Source organism: Brienomyrus brachyistius, chromosome 1, assembly GCF_023856365.1.
Source record: "Brienomyrus brachyistius isolate T26 chromosome 1, BBRACH_0.4, whole genome shotgun sequence".
Taxonomy (NCBI): Eukaryota; Metazoa; Chordata; class Actinopteri; order Osteoglossiformes; family Mormyridae; genus Brienomyrus; species Brienomyrus brachyistius.
The window spans coordinates 256,882-273,304 of record NC_064533.1 but is presented as its reverse complement, the minus strand read 5'-3'; the positions used below and the strand labels follow the sequence as shown (position 1 = coordinate 273,304).

General features: G+C 42.8%; 1 protein-coding gene across 3 annotated transcripts in view; it reads left to right on the top strand.

Annotated features, from left to right (window-relative positions):
- The window catches only part of LOC125748944 (NACHT, LRR and PYD domains-containing protein 12-like), a 60,395-nt gene extending 44,195 nt beyond the window's left edge, over window positions 1-16,200 (top strand). For all 3 annotated transcript variants that reach the window (XM_049025702.1, XM_049025683.1, XM_049025692.1), the window contains 4 exons: window positions 12,460-12,633; window positions 12,810-12,983; window positions 13,445-13,491; window positions 15,379-16,200. In XM_049025702.1, coding sequence (XP_048881659.1) covers window positions 12,460-12,633; window positions 12,810-12,983; window positions 13,445-13,491; window positions 15,379-15,914 — 931 coding nt within the window. In that variant the 3' untranslated portion in view covers window positions 15,915-16,200. The remainder of the gene's footprint in view (window positions 1-12,459; window positions 12,634-12,809; window positions 12,984-13,444; window positions 13,492-15,378) is intronic.
- The last annotated feature ends 223 nt before the right edge of the window (window positions 16,201-16,423 follow it).

The following is a 16,423-nucleotide window of genomic DNA, read 5'->3' as shown; positions in this document are numbered from 1 at the left end:
GTACATGCATGTTATGCATGCATTGCAGTGGTTGTTTAGGACAGTGATTCTCAACCTTTTTTGCACCGCAACCCAATTTTTAGCATGCCAGTTCAGTCGGGACCCTATATCAAGTATAGGTTTAAATTAACACGTAGATAACTACCTGCTGTTTCAATTATGTCTATAAATAATAGACTAATTATAAGGTTACTAAACCCTTAAAATTTGTTAAATTAAACCTGGAGCCTAAACACATGCTAAAATGGAACTTTAATTTAATATATCAATCCAACTGGATCAAAGACAAAAAAAAGACTTAAAAGTAAACCTTTAAAATAACCAAAGTACCTTACTCACCAGAGAATAACTTCCTTCTAAACCACATTTATGATAAGATAAACTGAAATGAAGTTGCACTTGGGAGGCTGAAAAACCACAAAAACTCTCTCACAGCAGGCTAGTCAGAGTACAAAAAAGTGGAAAATGTCCTCTTAGCCCCTAGCTCAGGGGCAACTGTGCTTTTCCAGCTCTTGTCAATGTTAGCGGCATTAGGTATTATCTGCAACTGTATCTCACATTCGGTAGCACTTGTACTGTTTAATTTACTGTTTTATTTTACTTAGCAGCTTATTGTATTAACTCTAAGTTAATTAAATCAACTGGAATATTAGTTAAATATTCTATATAAATATACTGAGCTGGGAGTAAGGGACAGGTCATACTGCGTTCCATGTTGTGTTTGCAAGATGTTTGCCCTTCTGGATGCTTGTGTCCAGTCAGACCTCATCTGTGAGTGATGTCAGCTGGTGGACTCAAGGTTTGTGACCTTAAGGAGCAACTGGCTCTTACTCAACACAATATTGAGTTAGAAGGGATAGTTAGTGTGCCTATAAGGAGGTAGTGTGTACACCGCAAGCAGGGAAAGGGGAGAGTAAAGAACAGAGTGGTCAAGAGAGCTAGGTAACCGTAGGCCTTAGATGGAAGAAAGGGCGTACACACTATACAGAGGTGGCATCAGCTGAACTGACTGTGTCAAACTGCTTTCAGGTGCTTCCAGCCTCAGAGCTAAAAGAACCTGGGGAGACTGGTGGGCCCTTGGGCACCAAGGAGCCTCCTCACCCCAGCAAGAGGAAGGTTGTTGTAGGGGGGGATTCAATTAGTCAATAGCCTGTTATCCAAAAGGTCCGAAGCTGTGTAGATCAGTCCAGTCTGAAGACAAAGGCTGTACAGTTGAGGCGAACATGAGGGGGAGGATCGAGGAGAGAATGGGCTGAATGAAGACAAGGCAGGACTGGTGGGCAGGTCGGGCAGGGCAGATTGAAGCTAGATGAGAGAGACAGGTAAGAATGCTCAGCACACATGAAAACATTTGGCAATACCTCGCACCAATCGCAGGATCAGACAGAGCTTAAATCTGGTGTTGTCAGCTGCGTTATCTGCATTCTCATGAGGGGTGGGCATGACAGGACGCTCCCTGATGACCACCTCTTTGAGGCCGAGGGGTCCGATGGGGGCAACCCCAGGGACAAGGGGCTGACTAACCTGAGTCATCAGGATAGGCTGTGATGAACAGGCTTAAGGAGAGACATATGGAAGGAAGGGGAGATGCTATACACAAGAGGCAAATGTAAACTTCAATTCAATTAATTTTTATAAATTGCACGAGTGTCCAGCACAATATCATTAACAAGAAGTGATTTGCTTCCTAAACAGTGAATGTTCGATAGTGCGCATTTTATAATGGATTCATGTTGTGACTCATTCAGTCTTATTAATGCGATTGATGTTAAGTTATGCGCACAGGAGACCCAGTGGAATGTTTAGATCTAAGTCTTGCTCTAATAATGCTTACAATATTCTTTCTCTGCTCACTCAACTCTGTTTCTAAATATTCACTATATTAAGGGGATGCTGTGTGTTGGAGCACCTGGTTCAAGGCCAAACATGATCTAAAGGTGGGAGAATAAACAGCCTTCAATTAAAGATCGTAAGGCTGAGGCCTGGGTGGTGCTCTCAGTCAGGCAGGTAATTTTCTTGCCATGTTTTGGGATAACATAAATGATCCTATCCAGTTAGAATGAAGACAGTTCCATTTCTAAAAAACAGGGCATTCCCAGGAAAGGTCCTAATTATTAATAAAGGCAATGTTTTCAGATGCACACCAAGTCTCTAAGAGTAGCCTGTTATAGGTTATATCCCCCTCTAGAGAATTGTTAAGGGACCAAAGACAAATAGAGTTCGACATTTTGTTTTAGCTTTTGCACACATAGAGATGAAGTTCCTCCTTAATACCTCAGATTGTCATTAGTTCCAGCGTGAACAACCAAGGTGGAGATTTCATTGCTGGAGTCCAATTTCGCCTCATTGTCAGAAACTCTGGCCACAGGGAGGCATTTTAGAGAAACCGCTGCTTTCTGATTGTTAGAAACTAACAAGTAACAAACAACTAGTAACGACCTAATCTGGCTGTGTACTCTGATTGAGTCGTATCTATAAATCCCTCGATTTGCTTAATCTCAACTAACGTACTAATGCGTTCCTTCAATGCGTGAATCCTGTCCTCCAACTCAACGATAACTAAACACTTCTGGCACACTATACTATCGGGAGCATCAGAAGGACAGTTTATGCTGTACATGCCACAGGAACAACAACAAATTTATTTTTATATAGCGCATTATCACAACATTACATTGTCTCAAAGCGCTTTACAGCATCCTCACCCAAAGCCCCCAGTGAGTAAGCCATAGGCGACAGTGGCAAGGAAAAACTCCCTAAAAGGAAGAAACCTTGGGAGGGACCAGACTCAAAGGGGGAGCCCATCCTCCAGGGGCCGGCAGGGATAGTCAAATAGAGAGATGGTTAAGTGCCAGAGATGGGCCAAGTCACATTGTCCCAATCATAAGATTTGGGAAATAACTGGAGAGCAAGGAAGATGACAAGCCAATGCCAATGCCGAGTCTTCTTCCAATTGCCAGGCAGCCAGAGGTAAGGCAGCGGGTCATACATGGAAGATCAGAACGGCGAGCTGGATGCAGGGACGTCACTGGTGGTGGCGACGTCACATGTGGCCGGGTGTGCTGGATATCTTGATAGATTGAGGTCTCCAGGCATCACCCCCCAGGAGGAGTAGGGGAAATAAAATGTACAATTAGGCAAAGTAGAGGAGGCTATTGGCAGTGCTAAAAGCTAGGTGAGTGCAATATGAAGTGCAATGTGTAAGCTCTGGCAGATATGGCTATGGCAGCATCAGTAGGAGGGAGAGGCAAGTGGGAATGCAGGCATGGGGAGTCCCTGAAATGTCAGCACTCCAGTTCCACAAGAGATTGCGAAGCTAGAGTGACAGCACTGACAATCCAGTTTATCCAAAGCCAATGGCACCGATCCCCACCCAGCTCTACACCTCACACTACAGGTCTGACTGGGAGTGAAGAGTTAGCTAGGGCTAGAACTAGTGTCCCTATACGCTAAACTAAACAGGTGTGTTTTTAGTCTGGACTTGAATATTGAGAGTGAACCTGAAACCCGCACATCCGGTGGAAGACCATTCCACAGCTGAGGAGCTCTGTAGGAGAAAGCTCTACAACCTGCCGTAGCTCTTTCTACCCTAGGCACTAACAGATATCCCATGGCTTGAGAGCGAAGCAAGCGTGGAAGGTTGTATGTGGTCAGCAGATCACTAAGGTATTCTGGTGCAAGGCCATTTAGTGCTTTATAAGTTAATAGCAGTATTTTATAGTCAATTCGAGACTTAAGTGGCAGCCAATGAAGAGAGGATAAGACCGGTGTAATATGATCAAATTTTTTAGTGTTTGTTAGAACTCTGGCTGCAGCATTCTGTACCATCTGAAGTTTATGCAAGGATCCAGACGGGCAACCCGATAGGAGGGCATTACAGTAATCCAGTCTGGAACTTACGAAGGCATGTATTAGTTTTTCTGCATCATTAAGTGAGAGCATCTTACGAAGCTTGGCTATGTTCCGTAGATGATAAAATGCAGTTCTAGTAATACTTCTTATGTGAGCATCAAAGCATAGATCTGAATCGACAAGAACGCAAAGATTTCTAACCACCATGTTAGGTTGTGTAGGAAGGTTACCAACGTTGAGGTGGTGGAACTACACAAAAGGCACAAAAGACATGGCCCTTACATTTTTGATTTAAATCAAAATTATAGGTGCTTATTAAAGGTGATTAATCCTTTGGAGTGTCAGAGCTTGGAAATTAGTGGATTATTTAACTTGCAGAATTTTTTTACGATAACTTAATTCTAGTTATTATTTAGGTGATATCTATAGTTTAAAGTTTGCGTGCTAGCAACCAAACCCAATGACTCCACTGATACCATTCCTCCAAGGCAAGTACCATGATCATTCAGTCAGTTGGGAGGAGCACATCAGCCAGAGCATCTTCCCAACCTACTGGTTTGTCCTTTCTGCGAGGCCATTGGACTAGGCATGATAGGCTAAGGTGAGGTTTAGGGTAACATTCAGGCAGGAACAGAGGGAACGGAATACCTTGGAAGCGAATTGAAGTCCATAGCCTGAGATGATCTCCTCGGGGACCCCTGAGTACCAGAACACTCAGGTGAACAAAAGGTCAGTTAGATCAGAGGCAAATGGGAGTTTGGGCAGCAGAACCAACCTACATATCTTTGACAAACGGTCTATCACCGTCAACCATCTGGAGTTGACAGCATCGTCGGTGATGCCGTGTATCTTTCTCGTGTAATTCAATTCATAACTTGCTGAAAACTTCATGTAGAATAATGAAAAAAACACTGACAATCTGTAATCTGTCTTCTTCTCAAAACATCAATTGTCAGAAGTATTAAAGATTTTAAAATAAGGTTAAATCAGCAAAAAATTTAACCATGTCACCTTTGTTTAACCTGCATTGGAGGCGTGTAGTGCCACCCACACCTGAAGATCGCTATTTCCATTCTCAATAGCCGCAATTCCGCGTATTCAAAGCGCATTTTCATGGTAATTTGATGAACAATGCAACTGTGAAACGCGATCCAGATACATCCCCATTAGTGCCATAAAAGGGGTGGGGGGGGGGGGGTGTGGCAATGTGTGAATGGCTCAAACAGTACATACAGATGAAAGTTGCAACATATTCAATGAAATAGTGTAATAGAAGTCCAGAATTAGTGACATGAGTTAAGTTTTTATTATTTATTTGTCAAACTGAATGTTACAACTATACCATTTAGTCATCTTCATGTAGCCAAGACTTTGGTGATCAGATATCTGGGATCAAAACAAACTGCCACCATTGTTTACTATGTACTTTTATAATATTCCTGCAAGTGTTCCAAACTGCATTTTGCAATGTCTATACTTTCATGTCAAATTACAAACTTCACATAAATCCGACATATTTACAAAGTACACTAATATTAAGATGAGGTTAATGCCAAAACAAATATATAGAAATAATTAATTTGCCATGAATTAAGTTTTTGATATTGAATTAAATGTGTGACCATGCCCCAGTCAGTGTGTTCCCTACCCTTAGACCACAGAGGGTTAAGATGGTAGTGCAACCTTGCGAAGGTGGTGAGTGATAAAGTCGAGAGATGTGGGACCAGGACTAGAAAGCTGTGGGAAGGGATTGCAGGTGGCCAGCAGGTGGCAGGGGAGGTACCTTGTCTTGAGTACACATGGGGCAGAAGCTGACATATTGCTTCACCTCAACTGAATTCAATTCAATTTTATTTATATAGCACTTTTAACAACAGTCATTGTCACAAAGCACTTTACATTTAACCGGCCAGAACCCCACCAAGCAAGCCTGAGGCGACAGTGGCAAGGAAAAACTCCCTCTAGCAGGAAGAAACCTTGAGAGGAACCTAGACTTAGAAGGGGACCCCATCCTCCTCTGAGCGACCGGGGAGCATGAAACTGCATTTATACTGAGATTCATTAGAGTTCATATAGTTATAAAGTCCCAGTTGGTGTCATGTAGTTACCTCCAGGAGTCCAGGTGCGGGTTCACATGGTGTAGTGTCGGCTCGGGATCAGCTCGGAAAAGAGAAGATGGAGAAGAGTTATTGTCCTACACCTAACCTAACATCTGGCAGGACTAAAGTAACTATGACAGCCTGGCTAAAAGAGAGACCTGGAAGGAAGCACAGACATGAGGGTTTCCAGGGGGTTTGGCGTCAAGCCAACCCGCCTTCCACAGCTTAAGTGATCAGCGAGAGTCGCAGGACGACAGCACCAATCCCCCCTTTCACCTTTAATCTCAAATGACTATGAACCTCCAGATTTCACATTCACCTTAGAAAAGGGGATTTAACTTTCCAAAAGACTGGCTAAAGAGGTACATCTTAAGCCTTGACTTTAAAGCAGAGATTGTGTCTGAGTTCCGAACACTAATAGGAAGTTTATTCCATAGCTGTGGTGCTTTATGCTCTTCCCCCAAAAGTAACGTTCTTTATTCTGGGTATGGATAGAAGACCTGCATCTTGTGATCTAAGCGTACGATTTGGAATGTAGTTGCAAATGAGGTCACTTACATACTGCAGTGCAAGACCATTTACAGCTTTATAGGTTAACAGCAGTGTTTATAGCAGTGAAAATAGTAGGGTTAATAGTAGGCTAAAACTGAACCTTGTCGCACTCTGTATCTGACCTTGACATGTTCTGAGGAATCACTATTTAAATTCACATACTGATAGCGGTCTGAGAGGTAAGATTTAAACCAAGAGAGTGCCACTCCCCTTATGCCTACAGTATGTTAAAGCCTATGTAGGAGAATGGCATGGTCTATAGTATAAAAATCAGCACTAAGGTCAAGCAGCACTAGGAACGAGGCACAGCCTTGGTCAGCAGACAGGAGAAGGTAATTTACTACCTTCAGTAGAGCAGTCTCTGTGCTATGATGAGCTCTAAACCCAGACTGAAATCTCTCATAAATCTGGTTCTCCTGCAGAAATGATGTTAGTTGACTAACTACAACTCTCTCTATTATTTTAGAGATAAATGGTAGATTAGAGATTGGTCTATAGTTTATAATTTCCAAGGGATCCAAGTTTGGTATCTTAAATAGAGGTTTAATTACTGCTAGTTTAAGAGATTTTGGTAGGTGGCCGATGCTGATTGAGGAGTTTACTATTGCTAGTAGCGGTTCAATCAATGCCGGAAGCATCTCTTTGAATAATTTTGTTGGAACAGGGTCTAGCATACAAGTAGATGAATTTGAAGATAAAATTAAGGACATCAGTTCTGACTGGTTAACCCTGGTAAATTCTTCAAATAGGGTGATTGCAGCATTAACACTGTATGGAATCCACTTGCAGAGTCTCCGCAGTTTCAGCAAAATTGTGGTTTATTGAACAGTAAAAATAATATAATGTAATACAGTGTAGAGACACACCGGGTACTGAAAGGCAGCTCAGATACAAATTGAAGACAACTCTTCACCCCCCTTTATACCCCAAAAAGCCCTCCTCACCAAGATGTTGTTTGTAGGTGTTGTGAGTGAATTTACATATAAAGAGTGACCCCCTGGAGTGTGAGGGTCCTGAGACAGGGACGGGACAGGACAGGGTGGAGACTTTTATGATCATTGTAATTAAATTCTTATCACCTTATCTTATCCTTATCACCCTAGTGGTGCCAACTGGACCCCCCATTCGCTCCCTGGCTTCCCCCATGATCATAAATTCCTAACATTGTCTGCATTCAAATGATCAACCAAGAACCTTGGGGCATTTTTATTACTTTTCCTTACATAATCTCCCCTTAAACCTTGAGCCTCAGTGCAAGAGCAGTGAGAGATTTACCCAGAGCACAGTACCAGCATCACACTGATCAGTGGTCAACATACAAGGGGTGGATAGGGGAGGTCGTAGCGGTGTGGTTGTTGTTCTCCATAAGCTACACCCTACTTTGTGTCATGCACACTTTCCTCTCCACATATCCAAGGTCCCTTTTCCGCTTTTCCCTTAGGAATCTGAGATAGCCTATCAAGGCCACACCCAGCAGCAGCATCACAACACATGCAGTGATAACTGCTTTGAACAGTACATCCCAGTACATGTCCTGGTAGTTCTCTTTCAGCGTCGACATTCCACTGATATAGTTACTGACCTGCTCTGTCAGTTCCTTCTCACGCTCATGCATTTTAAGCAGCTGAACCTCCAGTTGCTACTCAACCTCTTGCAGGTCTTGAATCCTGTTTGTTTCAGGCAAAGGTTCAGGCTGGAGGAATTCTGCATAAGGGTTGTCTAAGTAAAGGTCAATCCTATTCTTGGTATAGTACAATTTACTGCCTCCAATGTTCATTGGGTAGATCACCTGAATGCAGAAAGCATTGCTTGGTGCTCTGCACTGTAGATTGGTTGTGGTTAAACTGTTGTTAATTGCATTAATACAATAGGTGTTGTTACCAATGAACCTGATGTCCACATACTGTGGCTTCACCATTTCTGTGGAGATCACACAGTGTGCATCAATACTGTTCATCCACCCACAACCTAGACCTGGATCACCTGAGCACATTATTATATACCTACCAATACTGCAACCCTCTAAACTTTCTAGTGCTAACATTGCTATTCCATCCTGTACTGTCATCCCATGGTCTCTATGTACTTTAGTCAAAGTGTGGTCGTGTAGTTTACCCATGTTGATCATATTACAAGTTTTACGGTACACATCCTTGTCATGGTAGATGGGTATAGCCATAGCAAATGCTGTTGTCTGGGTTGTGTGGTTCTATGATAATACTTCTGAAATAGCATTTTTGACTATATGCTCAAATTTTACAGGTAGTTTGCATTACATTGTTTATATATGTGTAGGGTGTAGGAACAGTGATTATTCCGTTGACTGGCATGGGCAACATCCTGGGACACCGTTCCTCGCACCGTTGTTCCCGATTCATTCCTCACCCCAGCTTACAATTACATTTAAAGTTCCCAATTGTATTGATGCAAATTTGGTTGAGACCACAAGGTGGCTTACTTCCTCTGCACTCATCAATGTCCTCACAACTACCAACTCCATTTCCCATGAGTCCTGCAGAGCGGTGGCATTGTTCTTGTCTAAGGGAAGTCTTTGAACATGTGGAGTTTACATGGCATGTCACGTTGTAGTCATTGTAGTGGAGGTATGCTGTTCCATTGTCATGCACCATACATCTGCTTGCTGTGTCGCTGCAGTCCGCAAGTGCAAAGCATACCATGAGTAGGAAGGACCGGACGAGGCCCCTTGATCGTTTCTCCTCTGTGTCATGGCTTGATGCGATGGAAACCTGAAAAACATCAGGTGCAGCATTTATTCTTATGTCAGGTTAACATCTTGGATTTTTATACAATTTGCATTGGTCAGCATGGAACCATCTGTATACTGGTTCTTTCCTCCATTTCAGTCTAAGCTTGAGATTGCCCTCCCCACAGGTATCCACAATTTCATGTGGTCCTGTCCAATTTGCATCCTAAGGCCCTTTCTAGACATAATTTTTGACCAATACCTGCTCCCCTATTTCAAATTTGTGGATGCTGGGTTTTACAGCATCATCCCATCATTTCTTGTTTCCCTGGTGGGCTACTCCCATATTGTGCGCGGCAAACAGTAGTTTGTCTTCCAGAGTCCTCTGGACATTTTTCAGAAACTGGTCATGTTGCACTCGATCTAGGATTGGTTTCGGCACATCTCCCATGTTGGGATGCAAAAAGGGCATCTTTTTCAAGGCTGTCTTCAGAGTCCTGTTCATTCTCTCCACCACTCCAGATGACTGAGGGTGGTAGGGTATGTGCCACTTTTGTATGATTCCCAGAATTTCACAAAGATCTTTTATAATTTGGCCTGTGAAGTGTGTGCCTCAGTCACTTTCTGTGTGGAAATCCCCATCTTGAAAATACCTGTTCCCATAATACTCGGACCGTGGCTGCAGCTGTGCATTTCTTGATTGGGAATGCCTCAACCCATTTGCTAAAAGTATCTACAACTAGCAGGTAGTGGTACCCCCCTTTGGCAGGTGGCAACGGTCCCATATAATCAATTTGAAGGTTTACCCATGGTCCTTCGACTACCAAGGGCTGTCCCAACAAGGCCTTATGCTTATATGGGCTGAGGTCCATCTGTGCACAGATTATGCATCTGTCCACCAGCGGGTTCGGGGATTGCCGCCGCGACAGGCACCGACCACCTTACGGCCGCAGCTCCGGTCAGCCGCCTCCACAATGGAGGCACGGAACATGGCCCATTCGGACTCAATGTCCCCCGCCTCCCCCAGGATATGGGAGAAGTTCTGCCGGAGGTAGGAGTTGAAACTCTCCCTGACAGGGGATTCCGCCAGACGTTCCCAGCAGACCCTCACTATACGCTTGGGCCTAACTTACTGGTTAATAAGTAAGTACTACAAACCAAAGTAAAAAACAAACCTAAAGCTGAAGAAACCCTAAATGTTAACGGAAAAAACCCACGAACCTGAGTGACTGAGGGAGAGACAGAGAGAGAGAGCGCGCTGTTCTCTTCTCAGTGTTCTGTGTGTGAGTGAGCAGAGCGGGACACAGCAACACAATAAATCTGTATGTGTGTAGGGGAGGGGCGCTGTGACTGGTCCATCACAGAACGCAGACACAGTCAGCTACCCAATGAGAATTTTTATTCAATCCGAGCACAGATATTGACTCGTATTACTCGTATGATACTCGTACTCGTCAAAAGTGCTTTATCCGTACCGGATACTCGTTTCAGCCGAGTATCCGGCTCAACTCTAGTAATACAGAACCAGGACAGAACAGAACAGTCCTTTCAGGTGCTGGAAGGCAGTGACAGGCCCTAGGGGTCCACTGCAGCCTCAGTCATTGGGCCCTGAGAAGGTCAGTCAGAGTATCTGCCACGGACCTGAACCCCTTGATAAAGCACCAGTATAAGATCAAAAACTCAAGGAAGCATTGCAGATCCTTTACCATGCGGGGTTGGGGCCAATCCTGGACAACCTTTTCCTTCTCCTCATCCATTTCTACCCCTCCAGGTCGTATCTGGTATCCGAAAAACTGGGTAGAGGTCTTATGGAACTCACATTTTACCCCCTTGATGTAGAGGTGATGGTCCTTCAGGCACTGGAGTGTCCTCTGGACGTGGTACACATGCTGCTCAAGCAAATATTCGTACTGACCAGTAGATGTTATGAACAACGATGTTTTCCACTCATCGCTTAGTCGGGGCAGAAGAGGGAGTACAGATGCCTGTTGGCCCAAAGCTCTATGGCATATTCGGAAAGACAGCCTTTAATCTACACCTCACAGACCTCCTGGTACTGGGGTGGAATAGTAGACAATTCCTCTCGGGGGCTCTCGACTGAAGTCACTTGACATGGCAGCAAAAGACACTTCCCAAAACTCTTAGACAAGGTCCAGATTCCCCCTACCTTCCAGTCTAGGTGAGGATTGTGCTCCCGCAATCAGGGGTGACTAAGGATGATTCAGAGATGAACAGAGAACTTGGAGCTGGATAGATTTTCCATGAACAGCCCCTACCTGGATCTTCAGTCTTGTGAATGACCGAAGAGGCAGTGAGTGGAGAACCATTGACACCTTGTACAGTAAGGGGGGCAATCACAGGTGATCAAAGACCTTATGGAACACGCTCTGGAATGCACTCCAGCGCTCAACCACTTAACAACAAGATCACAAGAAGCACTCAATCATTGGGAAACAGTTCTGGGTGGTGATCTATATACAGTCCACACTGCATCAGAAAGGCCCAGCAGGTGTCGAGATTGCCGTTATAGCTGTTTGGTATCGCCACTCCTACAGCAGTGGATCAATGGGGCATAGTAGCCGGGAGTGGTGCAGTGGCTACCATGCCCTGCTAGATCTGTCCAGCCAGGTCTGTGACAATGTACATCCTGAATCAAAATATACTTTTAACCTATGATGGACTTACTCACTGTTAATTATCATATGATTACAAAAAAATGGCCAAAATACACAGTAAACTCATAGGAGCCAACACCTGCACATTTGAGTAGACTTGTCTGGTTCCAGAGTTATCTGCACACAAAACCTTTCAGGATATTTGTGCTTTTAATTGAAAATGTCCACTGTATTCGTCATGACAGGGAACATGAGAACTATTAGAAAATTGGCAAGAATTTAAAATTTGACCGTACTTAATCATTTTGGTGCCACGTTACAAGGCTACCCATATAAAGTGCTTATGAATTGTTTATAATCTGGTTACTTATTAGGTTGTAACACTTTGTAAATTATTAATAGACAATATTAAATAAGTTATAACACAGTTTTCTTTTTTTAATGAGTTACTAATATTTACAAGTGGAAAAAGGGAGTCTCATTGTAAAGCGGTACCTTCATTTTTCTAACTATAGTAGTTTAAGGTACTCTTGAGTTTAGCCTCTAAGTTCTTTTGAAGTATAGGATGTGCCTCTTATGCTTTTTGTGCCTGTATACTAACTAATGTGTGTGTGTAATAACACGTGTCCTTTTGCAGGCTGAACAGCTGTAATCTCACAGAGAAATGCTGTGATTCACTGGCTTCAGCTCTCAGATCAAACTCCTCACATCTGAATGAGCTGGACCTGAGTGACAATGACCTGCAGGATTCAGGAGTGAAACTGCTCTCTGCTGGACTGGGAGATGCACACTGTAAATTGGAGACACTGAGGTCAGTATTACTGAAGTATTTCACACCGTTAACTGAAGATACCAATTAGTCTCTATTAGTGAGTATTCTACGCTGTTTACTACAAATATCGAGAGTAGTCACATTTACTTAAAAGTAATCCTTGTAGTGGTGAGGTGATCTTATTTATTGGAGTGGTTTTGTCCATTTCTCTGCAGGCTGTCAGGCTGTAGAGTCACAAAAGAAGGCTGTTCTTTCCTGGCTTCAGCTCTGAGGTCAAACCCCTCACACCTGAGAGAACTGGATCTGAGCTACAATCACCCAGGAGACTCGGGAGTTAAGCTGCTCTATGCTGTACTGGAGGATCCCAGCTGTAAACTGGAAAAGCTGAAGTGAGTAGAGAGTATATGCATGACATGGCTACAGATACTTATGCATGTAGAGATATCTAGTTGGATGGCTAGATGAACACCGCTTCAGTTCCAAAACTTCTCCTCAGGGGCACCTCAGCCATTCCATGATTTCACCAACAGCTCAATTAAATCATTAAATATATTGGTTTAAAAAGTCAGTGACAGATTGACTAGCTGTATGAGGTGTGCTAGTGGCCAAGTCAAAAAATACATGGCTGCACTGGACGGTCACTGCAAATACTAGAATGATTTTAGCAGAGGTTCTGAAATGGCTAAGCTGACACACTTTGACAGGCATAATATCATAGTTTTACACCAACACAAGGATAAACTACACATCCTTTTCTTTGCCTGCCTAAGACTTGTGCACAGTACTGTATGTGAAGAAGAGGCACCAATAAATAAATGGATACAACAGTACTATGTCATTTCTCCTATAGTGTGGACCACAGGGGAGAATGCAGGACCAGACCAGGCTTACAGAAATGTAAGTGTGTGTGATAACAAATACCACTTAATGATTGTATTCAAATAATTGTGATGAGTTTGTTTTTTGCAATATATGTTAGATGGATGTCCATGTTTGTGTTTAGGTGAGCATTGGATATGTGTGTCATTTGAGCTGACATCCATAGAGAAAAACAAAACAGACATAAGCACTAACTTATTTATCAGTTTTTTTAAACAAACTGCTGGGTTTATACATGAGTGGTTTCTCAAATAAAATAGTAGTCTAGGAACTCCTGTACAAATACTTTATAGCTGCTCATATCATCCTTGTGTTTGTGTGAGAGTGTAACAGGGAAAAATACGTAAGGAATAATTGACGACGGGCCGTTGAATTATTTAAAAAAATGCACACCCGAGGTGGTGATGCGGCCACGACGCAAAGCGGAGTGGCCGTTACACCTCGGGTGTGCATTATTTTCTAATAATTCAACGGTCCGGAGTCAATTATTCCACTTATACTACGGTTGCCACACCTCAAGACATCGATCAGATGATATATTTCAAGGGATTCGTCCGGTTTTTCTACTTAAATCGCTGTTGTGAGTAGGATTATTTCTTCCGCATCTCATCCAACGACTCTTTTGCTAGTTCCAAAACGTCATTTTAAAGCTGGCAATGGAGGCTTCAGCCGTTGATAGCAGACTAATGCAGTTAATAATAAAGTTATTAGAAAGAGAGAGACAGAGACACAGAGAAAGAGAAACAGAGAGAGAGAGAGAGCTTGTATGAATTAGGCTACCTTTGTGTGTCCCTCAACAGTGTTCTGAAGCACCGTCTCTAAACTGTAAGTCTGCTTTAAGATGCAGCGCTGTTATTACCTCGCTAGTGAGAAATGTCATGTGTAGCCTTTAAGTTGCTACACTAGGCTAACTGATAAAATCGTCAGGGCAGCGCTGACAACACGTTTTTGTGTGAGTGTGTAACCGTAGTGTGCGTGTGCAAGAACGTGTGATTGCAGTAATGAGACAGAAAAGCTTGTGCATGTATATTTATTCATTTAATTATTTATTTGTTCGTTGCATTTTTCTATTTATTGCAATATTATTACAGTTAACTATGCGAAGTGATATGGAACTGTAATGCGGTCAAGAGAGCTACCTGGAACTACGTTCGCCGTGCGTTTATCTGAAAATAATTGCACACCTCAGAACGTTCGTCAGCCAATCAGATTCAAGCATTCAACGGTCCCGTAGTATAAATTCTGATACATTCTAGTGACATCTATAATTTCACAAAAAACTTCATATTTGTTATTTTTGTGCACACAGTTAGTCTGTATTTTTTAATTCATTAACATTGTCCAAGATGGCACCCATAGTCTTCCCCAAACCAGTGATGACACCAGACTTTCTCCTCAGTCATGTCCAAAGCGATGTGAAAGAATTTCATATTTTAAAGACACTCGCTTTTAGTATTAATCTTAGGTGTCAAATTTTGTGGTGAATATGTATTATGAGTATTGTTGCTTTGTAATTTAATTTACCTATGATTAAACCTGTTTAGCATACGCAGCATTTCAGTCAGTCTTCCCACCAACTTTCAACTTTTCTTGAGGTATTTCACATAATCCATATTCACATAATTCCTGTTTTGTTGGGGGAAGCAGTTTTTGTATTGTACAGAAAAATAAAGTACTAGCCAAAGTACAATGCGGTCCCAAGCAAGTCTGCCAGTGTGGCGTCACACACACAGTACAGGAGCAGCTAGAGTGTCTTTGAAGCAGGCATAAATACGAATAAATTTAGAATAAAATGTGTGCATTAGAGCGAGTTCTGCATTAGTGAGTGTGTGAGCTGTGACAGTGATAAAATGACGGAGATGCTGGTCTGCCTGATGGTATTAGTGGCTCTTCTCTTGCCTACAGACCCCTGCCACCTGACACTGGACCCCGACACAGCATACAGCCACCTGTCTCTATCACAGGGGAACAGAAAGGTGACATGTGGGGCAGAGCAGCAGCCATATTCTGATCATCCACAGAGATTTGAGTGCTGGCCCCAAGTTCTGTGCAGAGAGAGTTTGACTGGTCGCTGTTACTGGGAGGCTGAGTGGAGTGGAGATGCAGCCTATATAGGAATGACTTATAAAGGAATCGGGAGGAAAGGAGACAGTGCTGACTGTCTGCTTGGAGACAATGACAAGTCATGGAGTCTGCGCTGCTCTCCTCACAGTTACTATGTCCGACACAATAATAAACTGACTGTCATACCCATACAGCCCTCAGGTTCCTGCAGAGTAGGAGTATATCTGGATTGGGAGGCTGGTGCTCTTTCCTTCTACAGGGTCACCTCTGATGGACTGACCCTCCTGTACAGATTCAACTCCTCATTCACTGAACCCCTCTATCCAGGGTTTCGGGTTTATCCAAACTCCCCAGTGTCACTGTGCATGCTGAGATAGCTCACTGTGTGCTGGAGGAACAATTTTAACTGTATCACAGTGTCACATGTTACCTTTTCTTCATGGTAAATCACTGCTTTCTAACCTATATAACCATTTTTTATTGTTTGACAAAAATAAATAATGAGGTTTAGTGAATTGAACAAATATGCAGAAAGGCTTTTTCTTCTGACTAAAATGTAATGAAATCTAAGCCTTAAGTCTCCCATGAATATGAACATTTTACATATTTGTCTATATATTGTATTTCCTACCTGTACAATAACAATAAAGGCTTTCTATTATATCCTGTCAATGTCCTGGTTAATCAGTGCCAAATGCAAAAGTGAGTACCATTATTAAAAATTCACTCTCTGATGAATTAAACGAAATAAATTTGTTTTACTACTACAATTGAACATAACTAGCACAATTAGACTAAATCAATGAATATTGTCACGGTCCCCAGTGTAGGGTTGGAGACCGTTAGAAAAGGAAAGGGGAGACGAGACAAGCGGGGAATAGGGAAA